General features: G+C 36.6%; 1 protein-coding gene across 1 annotated transcript in view; it reads left to right on the plus strand.

The window, feature by feature from the left end:
- LOC6053844 overlaps window positions 1-12,196 on the plus strand; it is a 35,904-nt gene extending 23,708 nt beyond the window's left edge. Inside the window, exons 3-6 of the mRNA XM_038248546.1 lie at window positions 5,169-5,285; window positions 5,361-5,864; window positions 5,955-6,028; window positions 11,164-12,196. Coding sequence (XP_038104474.1) covers window positions 5,169-5,285; window positions 5,361-5,864; window positions 5,955-6,028; window positions 11,164-11,252 — 784 coding nt within the window. The 3' untranslated portion in view covers window positions 11,253-12,196. The remainder of the gene's footprint in view (window positions 1-5,168; window positions 5,286-5,360; window positions 5,865-5,954; window positions 6,029-11,163) is intronic.
- The last annotated feature ends 440 nt before the right edge of the window (window positions 12,197-12,636 follow it).

Genomic DNA, 12,636 nt, shown 5'->3' on the forward strand with positions numbered 1-12,636 from the left:
GATCTTGGAGTCTACCGCCGTAACAACACGATTCTACCAAGTTTCCGATTATGGTTCATACTCAGTGATGTCCCAGGGACCCTTTGGCAACACTATGAGCTATGTGGATCACTTTTGGGATGTTCTGGGTCCTCCAAAGTGTCCTGGAATACAGATCTTGGAGTCTACCGCCGTAACAACACGATTCTACTAAGTTTCCGATTATGGTTCATATTCAGTGATGTCCATGGGACCCTTTAGTATTTTTTTTACACTGACTACTCTGATACTGTTGTATCTTTTGTAATATGGCCCGTCTTAGGTTTTATGTTTTGCTTCTGTTTACAGCCTGCCGATAGATCGTCTTCTGGAATGCTTCTGTTTGAGTGATACAGTATTGACGAACACGAGAAACCAATCCGCGGACTTGGAGATAAGTGAGATTGAGGGGAAACCTCGTATATTTTTGACCGATATAGAGTTCGATACCGATCATATAGCCCAATATTCAACTCGAATTTTGCCTGAGAGTATCTTTGCGAGTAAAAAATTGCAGTTGAAGCACTTCTCCGTGTATTGTTACAGAGTTTTTCAATGCTCAGACTCGCCGCCCACAGATCGTTCGAGAGATTGAATGTGTTGGGTTTTGGGAGGTTTAGGGTAGAGTAGTCATCAATGAGACACGGGGAACAATGATAAAATGGCTCTCACAAGTCGTAGTTTCAACCAATCAGGCTCATATTTGGGGGAAAGGTGTGTCTACTGGATACACGTCTGCCATTATAGTGGCTTTGGTTATGGACGCTCCCTTGAAGAGTAATTCATAAATGTTTGATTATGGGGTGTAAAAGTAAATTAAAGACAAAAATTACTTTTTCGCTCGTAGGCTGCCATTTACACCAAAACTAATATTTCTTCAAATTTCTTTCGACGTTCCATAGGGATTGAGTTGGGCTTCAATGTCCTTTCATTAGATTTGGCCAAAATTTACAATATACCCAGAATCCAGGGCTGTCTCATTGTTCCCCGCTCATTTCAGCCCATGGGTAACAATGAGACACTTTGATTTTTCTTCAATAAACTTTTCAAAATCGATGGAAATCTTTCAAAACATGAATTAAAAGTGATTTTTGGCATATTTATAGAGTTTAAACTTCATTTAACCAAAAATACTAAGTTATTTGGTATTAATATATGGATTTTACAAAATTTCAATACTTTTTAGTGTAACTTTTGTTATTAAAAGTTTCATGTTCGCAAAATTGCTCTAAAATGTTCAAGGCAAGTCATCTGCAATACACAATACAAAAACATGATGTTTTGCTAGAAAAATGTTGATTTTCGTAAAGTGTCTCATTGTTCCCCAGCTGTCTCATTGTTCCCCAGCTGTCTCATTGTTCCTGGCAAGTGCGTCTACAATGAGACAGTTGAATAACTCTGGCTGTAGATGTTGGATCGATCTCATATTTTGGACAATGTTAGAACACATTAAAAGAAAGATAATGCAACTAAAAGCTCATTAAAACATGCTAATGAAAAAATTTGAAAAATCGTTGAAAGTTGAAAACCAAAAGTGTCTCATTGATGACTACCCTACCCTATGACTTGAACAAATTCAACTCACGCTGCAGCCAAAATCCTCCCTCTACCGCCACCTACCCCTTTTGCCACGCCAGATGGGATACAAGCCATCCTTTCGCTTACAAAGCGAAACCCGTCAGGAGCTGGCACCCTTTACCATTACTAGACTCCAAGATCTGTATTCCAGGATTTCCAGGACACTTTGGAGGACCCAGAACATCCCAAAAGTGATCCACATAGCTCATAGTGTTTCCAATGGGTCCCAGGGACATCACTGAATATGAACCATGATCGGAAACTTGGTACCATCGTGTTGTTACGGCGGTAGACTCCAAGATCTGTATTCTAGGACACTTTGGAGGACCCAGAACATCCCAAAAGAGATCCACATAGCTCATAGTGTTGCCAAAGGGTCCCAGGGACATCACTGAATATGAACCATGATCGGAAACTTGGTACCATCGTGTTGTTACGGAGGTATACTTCAAGATCTGTATTCTAGGACACTTTGGAGGACCCAGTACATCCCAAAAGTGATCCACATAGCTCATATTGTTGCCAAAGGGTCCCAGGGATATCACTGAATATGAACCATAATCGGAATCTTGGTAGAATCGTGTTGTTACGGCGGTAGACTCCAAGATCTGTATTTCAGGACACTTTGGAGGACCCAGAACATCCCAAAAGTGATCCACATAGCTCAGAGTGTTGCCAAAGGGTTCCAGGGACATCACTGAATATTAACCATAATCGTAAACTTGATAGAATCGTGTTGTTACGGCGGTAGACTCCAAGATCTGAATTCCAGGACACTTTGGAGGACCCAGAACATCCCAAAAGTGATCCACAAAGCTCAGAGTGTTGCCAAAAGGTCTCAGGAACATCGCTGAATATGAACCATAATCGGAAACTTGGTAGAATCGTGTTGTTACGGCGGTAGACTCCAAGATCTGAATTCCAGGACACTTTGGAGGACCCAGAACATCCCAAAAGTGATCCACAAAGCTCAGAGTGTTGCCAAAAGGTCTCAGGAACATCGCTGAATATGAACCATAATCGGAAACTTGGTAGAATCGTGTTGTTACGGCGGTAGACTCCAAGATCTGTATTTCAGGACACTTTGGAGGACCCAGAACATCCCAAAAGTGATCCACATAGCTCAGAGTGTTGCCAAAGGGTTCCAGGGACATCACTGAATATTAACCATAATCGGAAACTTGGTAGAATCGTGTTGTTACGGCGGTAGACTCCAAGATCTGTATTCCAGGACACTTTGGAGGACCCAGAACGTCCAATAATGAAATGTAACTTTTTTTTGCCTGTTTCTGTTTACTTATGGAAAAATGTAACTACCGGTACCAAAATTGTAGATTAACACAGCTCAGAAAAATTCAGGCCTGAAAGGGTTAGTCTGATACAAAGTGTTATACCAACAGGCTATCATTTCCAATGAATTACAAATCACAAATTACTAAACTTAATTAATTTCCAAAAATAAAAACCAAAATTTGAACAATTCTTCAAATGGTTCATATCAAACTTTTCAACTGTAAACTAATAAAAATTACTTAAATAGTATGTATGGATGAAATATTTATTATGTTGTTATTTTGGAAAAAAATTGAGAAAATTGATAAATTTCACATTCACGCCGTCCTCGAAATCGTCAAAAATCACCCTATATTAGTAATTAAACAAGGGTATTCATTCGCTTTATTCCACAGTATTTCATAAGATTATTTTTATTCTTATTTCAGTTTGATAAATCATTTTGAGTAAAATCGTTACAGTTTCACATAAACATAAAATTTCACGGGATTTTGCGGAAAAAGGCAAATTTCACGGATTTCACGCTGTCCGCGAAATCGTGAAATTTCACTAACCCTAGACATAAGGATCGATGGACAAAATTTCATACAAATCAGAAAATAAAAAGTAGAAAAAAACAGTTTTCGATGTAAAATTTGATTCTAAAAATAAAATTACAAAAAAAAATAATAATTTTGATAAAGTTCACCGTTTTCCTTGCTTTAGCAATTTTTAGGTTAAATTATTAAACAAAATATTTTTTTAAATAGTGTCTATACTTGTCCATCTTTGAAAAACATATACACTCATTAATATTATTTGGACCTAAGGAATCGATGGATAAAATTTCATACAAACCGAAAAATACACTGAAAAACGATGTGCCAAATATTAATAAATTGCTTCTCTTTTATGTATAATTCGAGCATTTTGGGCCAAATTGAGTGAAGGACGCCATTTTTGTGCAGCTCACAATGCCTCCCCTTTTGACCTTCACAGATCCCCAATATCCGATTTCAATCCTGAGATATTCGTCTGCCTGTGTGGATCAATCGGACCGCGCACTGGACTCACAATCCAGAGGTTGCCGGTTCAAATCCCGGGGCGGACGCAAAAAATTCTAAGTGTAAATATAGGTATTCGGTGCCCTCTCCCCGTGCCCATACCTTCACACTTAGGAGACCCGGGAGGCGGAGTCTTGTCGCAAAAAGAACGATACACGCCTGTGGATCCGTTGACGAAACCGCAAGGTTTAAGAGGGCCACATTATAAGGTGTTACGTCGATTCCGTTTTCATTCCGATATTCCATAAAAACCGGAAAAAACCGTGCATTTTTGTCACTTTTTAAATGAAAGAAGTTTGATTTGCCGTGCTATCTTGACACAGTCTGAAAATTGATGCAAGTGCGACAAAGGGCAAAGGGATTTCAGGTCAAAACGCGTTTGACACACGTACATGCCAGACTACCGTAAACTCTTGTAATTGTAAGTCGGGACTCCGGCAACCAAATTCAACCAAACCTAGTTTATTCATGATCAAACATTAAAATTCGTTTATCTTCGAACGTCGAAAGGGCGGTTGCGTCAAAATAGCACGTCAGCGACGAGTTGATAGAACATACTTCAATTCTTGCAATATCTCTCCATGATTGCCAATAATTAATATCATCTGTTTTATAGCAGAAAATCAAATTATATTTTTGCAAAGCTGAAACTCTAATACGCCAAACCAATAAAGTTAGGTTGTTTTTTTTCACACTGATTTGGACTATTTCAGCAACAACCGTAACTGTTGGCCATAATTTTGACCATTTAATATCGCATCTCTCCATCATTACATGTATGGTGTACATTGTTGAGAGATGAAAGTTCAAAAAAATAGGAAGTCGTTACTTTTCTACAAGCAAACTGAAATACATTTGAAATTCTTCGATTTCCTTATTTTCATTTAAAAAATACAATCGGAATTTTATTACAGCATCTTTCCGCGATTGCCACAATGTTGTACAGAGCGAGGAGATGACATTTCTATCGATTTTTTTTCGTCATTTAGTTTGAAATAGCTGATCGCCATAACTTGAATAACCAATTATCTTCAGTAGATAAATATTTATAATTATTTTGTTTCGACCAACGAATGTCCGTTTCGAGCTTAAAATCCAGTTTTTCTTGCAAAAAATAGTTCACAAGCAACAACAATTGGTACACCATCGTCATTATCGTTATTATCCCCCTATCCCAATCATCCAACTTTGATTGATTCCCCGATCTAATCCAATCTCGTTTGCACCCCCACCCAGCGAAAAACGCCTCAACACGGAATCGCTGCGGATGATCTACTTCCACGACCAGACGGTGGCCGTCGTCGAGCTGGGCTCGGAGAAGCGCCTCATCGGCTGCGAGCTGATCGAGATTTAGTAAGGCGTGATTTTTTTTATAGCACCCAGCTGTCAAACTTTGCCATAATGGCCGACACTCGCTTTCTTTTCCAGTAACGACCTCGAGGGTCACGCTCTGCTCAAGAACCTCTCGTCGATCAACCGGCCGCTGGAGATCTCGTTCCGGGACATGGTCAAGCTGATGGAGCAGTGCGAGCACGTGGACCGGATCAACGCGAAGAACCGGTTCCGGGCGACCAGTGCGCCACCGCCGCAGGATTCGGTCGGCTACCGGATCAACAACGGGGACGGCGAGGACGAGAGTGAGGAGACCGACTCGACGACCACCTCGATGGGAATCTTCCAGCTGTTGGCGAACTCGGGGAAGGACCAGGGCGGCAGCAAGCGGGGCATCTTCTACACGAGTCCGTTTTCGCTGTTCAGTGGGATCATTCCGGGGACCAAGTGGTGCGGAACCGGGGACATTGCCGAGAGCTACCACGATTTGGGGGATGACGCTACGATGGACAGGTGCTGTCGGACGCACGATCTTTGCCCGTTGAAGGTGCGGGCTTACCAGAAGCGGTACAACCTCAACAACAACTCGATCTACACCAAGTGAGTCTAGTGTCAAAGTTGTACGATGGTTTGAAAGTGTCTAAATTTATTTTTAATCTAAATTTTTATATTTTTTCTTCTCCCTACCAGATCCCACTGCAAGTGCGACGATATGCTGTTCGAGTGCCTCAAAAATACCAACACTTCGGCGGCGCAAGTGATGGGTAGGTTGAAAAAAAGGGCCGTTTAGCGGGCAAGTGCCTCCAGCCCTGGTTTTTAGATAATAAGCACTTTCGAGCTAACGGTGTCATTGTCTCGACGTCGCGACGCTCGATCGATCGGGCACTGCATCAGATGATGTGGTACCGTGACCGGGACGGAGAATAATTTATTTCAATGTCAACTACTTCAGCGGATAGAGGTTGATATTAGAGAGACAGGGTGGCACCTCAATGTGAAAAACGCATAAAATATTTGTATTTTAAATTTCAAATTACAATAAAAAAAACTAATAAAATATTTGATTGTTATGTTAACATTTTTAATTATATTGTTGACATTACTTCTATATTTTTTTTTAATTTCGAGGAAAAGGGAAAATTCTGTCAAATAACCTCTTTTTTCGAGAAGTCAAAAAATATTTTTTTGCAAAAAAAAATAGAAAATACAACATTTTTGAATATTATAGGCAAATTTTAAAAAAATAATAAGACAAAATTAAGAAATATTTTGTTTACTAAGCATTTGTATATGCCCTTCAGCAAACTTTCAACAAATTTGAGCCCTTTAATTATGTTGAGTAATGATTGATTTGAAACTTTTGAAAAAAATGTAAAAAAATAAAAATTAACAGATAAATTTCAGGGTTTTTGCAAATACGATCATGACTTTTGAAAATAAATTATTTGATAGATTGAAAAATTTCGCAAAGATTTCATTTTTTAACAATGAAAGTCGGACCAATAATTGCCGAGTTGAAAAATTCAGGCTAATTAGTCATTTTTCTCAAATTCATTTCATTGCGATTCCTATTTAACCTTTTTTCAAACCCAAAAAACCCAGTTTTAGGGAGAAAATATAGCATGGGCACTATTTCATAAAAAGCCCAGCTTGCTGAAGAAATCAATCCAAAATCATCCCTCTTGAGATTTTCGGATATTGTATGAACCCTTGTATGATCTCTCCTTGATCATAGAAATATGGGCCATCCATGAACCACGTGCATTTTTTTGTTTTTGGGAAATAAAAACAAATCGCGGGTTGAAATGGTCAAGGTTCCCTTTTTGTAAGGACAAACCCATTTTATTTTCCAAAAATATCAATTTTTAAACCATTTTTAAACTTTTTGCTATGAAATTTTCATATATCTTGTTTCGTTGTGTCATGCAAAAAGACAGGGTGGCCACGCAGACTTTTCCAGAATTAAAGATAACTTAAAGATAACTCAACTTAAAATCTCGATCCTTTTTTTTAAACTGCATCATCATTTTAAATCAAAGAATGATTCAAACATAATCGCTGTTATTATTCATTTAAAGGATTTAGAAAAATGTCAAGGTATTCATAACAAAATGTTTTTGCCAAGTTCCCTTTTTAATTTTGTAATTTTTGATATTGAATTTTTTAATCAATGCTAATTTATCTAGTGGTCAGTATTTAACTGTTTGTTTTTTTTTTTTTTTCAATTAAAATTCAGTTTGATATGATTGTATGTTTTCCCACTTTTTTTAAGCAAAATGTTTGATGAGACTATTTTTTTAAACAATTTTATTGCAAAAAACTAAAAATTTCCTTGATTTTTTTTTGCATTTTCAAAATTTTCTTTGTGTTTTAAAAACGTATTTTTTTTCAATTTTGGATTTTATGCGATAATTAAGTTTTCCGAAAACTGAAATTAAAGCTTTATTCATGGTAGGTAATTTACACATACTCACAAAAAAAAGTTCAAGGGTAACATTTGGAAAAAAAAAACATATTTTAAATTACTTAATGAATTTAGTTAAACAATTAATAATATTTACAAAAAAAAACATTGCCACATTCAATTTGGAATCTGTTTTCAAATATTCAATTTATGTGACAAAATTAAATAGAATCTATTAGGATTTATTTTTATATTAGTTTTTCATTGACTTTACCTCTTGTTTAATGAACAAAAAATAATAGCGATCATTTGATTCAAAGAAAAATATTATGAAAATCTGTGTCAAAGACGAAACGAAACTATTGGCACTACGCCCCCCGGGGCATGGCCTTCCTCTAACGTGGGATTTCTGCTCCAGCGCCTCTGACGAGGCAGGAGAAACCGGGACCGACGTTTTACTTCACCATCCGATAAAAGCTCAGTGGATAAGGCGGGAATCGAACCCGCGTCTCATAGCATCATCGGGATCGGCAGCCGAAGCCGCTAACCCTGCGCCACGAGACCCAAGACATTCAAAATCGTAATGAATATTGGGGTCTTTGATACAGATTTTCAATACTCAAATATATTGAAATAGTCAAAAGAACTTTCAATTTAAAAAAAAGTTACTAAAGCAGAAATGAGTGACTCCAATTTTAAAATTGTTCAAAAGTTGAAAAATAATTTTCAAACAAGTATGCTCAGAATTCCCGACTTTTCCCGACTTTTTGACAAAAAATCACAAATTCCCGACTTTTTCCCGATTTTTTGCGGATTTTGGCGAATTCCCGACTTTTTCCCGACTTTCCCGATTTCCCGACTTGAGTGGCCACACGGGCACAAGTAATGATTAGGGCTAGTGATTTTTCACGGCAAAAAAATCGAAGTTTCGCGGCATGCCAACTACAAAACAAAGAAATTTCAAGACATTTTCACGGTACTCAAAAAAATGCTCAAAATATACGTCAAAATGTGTTCTTTCGGCCTTACTATGATCAGAAAAGTGTATTAAAAGTAAGCAGTATTTCATAATGTAAAATAAATACCTCTTACCAGTGTTGCAAAAGAGTGATAGAAAAGCTATCAATAGATTATCTCTGCACCAAAAATATCCGAGAGTATAGCGGCCGTCACTATAGCTTGTGAGATCTCTTCTTGTGTCTCGTGATTCCCAGCGATGTCATTCTCTCTCTTTATCACTCCTTCCCGTTTCCTCGACTATGCGCTCTCACCGCTGAGTCTCTCAATCTCTCCGAAAACTGCAATGAGAGAACGCGAGATGGCGATTAGGAGCCGACCACGCATGACGCCCCTTCAAACTGCGTTTGCAAAATTGGTTTTGTGGCGGCTTTTGTGGGTAAACGCTGTTGCGGTAGGATGATCGTGGAAGCGAGAATGAGAGAGAAAAGGAAAATGTCAATCGCGAGTGGGTAAACACGAAAACATGTTCGGCTATATTCGGCGCTGAGAGTTTCAATGAAGAGAGAATAGCAGTTGTATTTGAGGCATGAATATTCAGGCGAGATAATTGTAGTTGCTGAGAGCTGATATTTTGATATTTTAACAACCCTGCCTCTTACACAAACTATTAATTTGAAAAAAAAAAGTTGTTTTGGATTATAAGCTACTTTAATTTTACTGAGATTTTAAAAAATTCGTTTGCTAAAATATCTCCAGAAAAAAGCACAGTCCTGAACGCCATATTCATCTAAAGTAGAATCAGTAAAATAAGTTTATTAAAAATATGTTTGTTTTCCTACATTTAGGTAGTAGAGAGTTTTAAAGTTTTAATAAAGTTTATGCAAAATGTTAGCCAATTAAAGTTTTATTTATTAATGAAATATTTCATATTCGCGGCATCTCACGCCATTTTCCAAATTTCACGGATTACGCGGCTTCCGTGGAATCGCGAAATATCACTAGCCCTAGTAATGATAACCTGGAAACTAGAAATCTATAATTCGTGTGCAAATATGTTTCAATCAAACTGCCTTTTCAATTTTGTAGATTTTGAAATTCAATTAAATGATCAGTGCTGATTTATCAAGTTGTCATTTTCTTTTTTTGTGCAAAAGCTAGTTTAATAATAATTCATGACTAACCTCTCATTTAATGGTACATTTTTAAAAATGTTAAAATGTGTTTTTTGTCATTTTTCCAATTTTAGTATTTTTATTTTTTTTTTTCAAAAAGTAGAAAAACTTTTTCAATTTTTTCCATTTAAAACGTTTCTGGTAGATAAAACTAAGCATTATTTTAATTTTAATGTTCGGAACGGAAACCAAAAATTAAAAATGACTTAGTAAATTGATTGAACAAATTCCAATTATTAACTCCTGTCGAAATATCTTTTTTTATGTTACGCTGATCATAATCGGTGAAATGAATCTCTCATTGGGTTTTCTACATGTTGGTTTCCTGTTATTATTTTAGTTCAATAAATTTAGTCAAATATAATTAAAACGAAGCCATATTTGAAATTCGAAGTGCGAATCTTTTGCCTTTCTTTAGTAAGAAATTTATAAAATTATTATGAATATTTGTCTCAAATGCATTCCATCATCCACTTTGCATTAGGAATTGAATGTCTCAAATAGACTTTTCATTCTAAAATAGATAAAAATAGTGAAATAATCTTTTAATTTTCAGTTGATTTTTTTTTTTCATTTTAATGCCAGCAAATAAATTGGAAAGGCAACATTTTTTCGACGGATCAACTATGGTCCCCTTGGAACGAGCTGTCAAGTAGGACCTTTTCTGTTGGAAAGAGCCGCGAAGTTAATCTTTAAAAATCCATTTTAAATCCTTTGCAGTCGTATAAAGGGTCATTGTACTCAGCAAAATAAGCTTTATCGTTGAGAACAATAATATAACATATTTAAGCTTAATTTTAAGGACCCAATTGATGAATATTGATTAAAAATATAAAATTATTCAATAGTAAAAAACTATTTTTCAATAAAGTTTGTTCGAAATTTCCGACTTTTTGACCAAAGACAAATTCACAACTTATTTTCGAGTATTTTAAAATTTTGGCGATTTCTCAACTATTCAGATTTGAGTGGCCACCCTGAAAATGTTCATACTGAATAAATTGCTGTTGAGAATCGCTGTTAACGATCATTGCGAAATTTTAAATTTTCTGGTTGTTTTAGCACACATTATGGATGATGCCCATAGTATTTTTTCCATAATGTTTTACTAAAATTGAAATTATAATAAAGATTTGTTTTGAAATATCACATCTAGTTTTTGACTTTTTTCTCATTTTTATGCAACGAAAAAATTTCGAAATTTTGAGCAAAATACATTTTTATCTGTTGATTAATATCCAGAGGGCAAATCGAGTAGCCACCCTGAACGCGATTGCATAACTCAAATTGCTGGTCTACGACCTCCACCACCGCCTACCATGACTAATAACTTTCATTTATCTTTCCACCTTATTTTTTTCAGGGTCAATCTACTTCAATTTGGTGCAAGTGCCCTGCGTCGAGGAGACACCGAGCGGGATGAAGTTCCGGAAGGCGCGGGAAGGTTTCTGAGAAAAACCAAACAAACAACAAAAAAGTGCCTTTAAACTACGACAAAAAAGCAATAAAATCTCAAACGAAAGACGAACAATTAAGGGAGAGGGAAGATGGAAGCGTTGTTGTGATTTATGTAATTTTTATAGCGCGTAGGACAAACACACACCTTAACAAAAATAAAGATACGTAATTCTCAAAACGAACCGCCCTTAAGGCAAGTTAAGATTAGAAAAAAAAACTGGTTCGATTAGCCCTCGTAGAATTGCGCAAGATCCGAACTTGATCGAAACAAAACAGCACAAAAAAAAACAGGTTTCCCTTCTCTACTATCAGTGCAATCTCCCGCCGCCGCCGTCGGCCATTATGGCATCACGTCAGACGCAAATTTGCCATAAACCCGCAACGACGCAAAGTGACCACGTGTGTGAAAACGGTATCATGTGTGGAAAATCTCGGGCTAAATGGCGCGCGTGTTCGGACCATTATCTGCGGTAATTTGCTCCGGTCGAGGCGGCAATCGTGGGAAGCATCAAAGCGAAGATTATGCACCAGACAGAGGTATCTTAATAACAACACTCTTGGCGTAATTTGGCGTGAGCTTTCAGCACACCATAAGAAGTTGGTGTTTAACTTAAGTTAAGCAAAGGGTGGCTAATTTGGAGCTGGCACGCGAGAAATTGCTGCGGCAGAGAAGAAATCTTTAATTTCTTTGATTTTTAAGTGAAAATCGGTGCATTGAATACTACTTTTGATACCTTCTTATCGACTCTAATGATAGTATTACTGTGAAGGACGTGTGTAGGTGTAGTAGATGTTAGATGAAAATGTTAGTATTATTTGGTTGTACTGTGAGGATGATAGAAAAAAAAAACTGAGCGAACTCAGCACACATGATTGTACGTAATGTTTCTTGTTCACGTTTATAAAGCGAGTAGTAAGTTATTTATTTCTTAATGTTAGTAAAATTTTGTGTTTATTTTTAATGGAACTGAAAAGAAACAAATCGTGTCTTACATTGCACTTCGGTGATTTCTTCTTCCCTTTAAATCTTTAAAAAATTATCAAACGTTCAGTTGAAAAATGTTGGCTTGTTTGTCAAATGTAAAGAATACTTATTTTTCTCAAATTCAATTGTTTTGTAACACGGTGTGTTTCCTAGAAGAAACTTAAAATAAAAAATTCGGCAATTCTGATATTTTTTGTGAAGATTTTTTTTTTCGATTTTATAGGATTTTTCTACAGAAAATTCGGTGGAAATCGATGGGTTCATGTTCATATCCATCAAATTTCAAATTTCTCAAGCGTATATTTGACCTCAAATCAAAAGTTTCAAACCCAAATTTACCAGATTTCTAGCTTTCTTTGAAATAACACCAACATCCAAGCTGTAAACCTAAAA

This window comes from Culex quinquefasciatus, chromosome 1, assembly GCF_015732765.1.
Source record: "Culex quinquefasciatus strain JHB chromosome 1, VPISU_Cqui_1.0_pri_paternal, whole genome shotgun sequence".
Taxonomy (NCBI): Eukaryota; Metazoa; Arthropoda; class Insecta; order Diptera; family Culicidae; genus Culex; species Culex quinquefasciatus.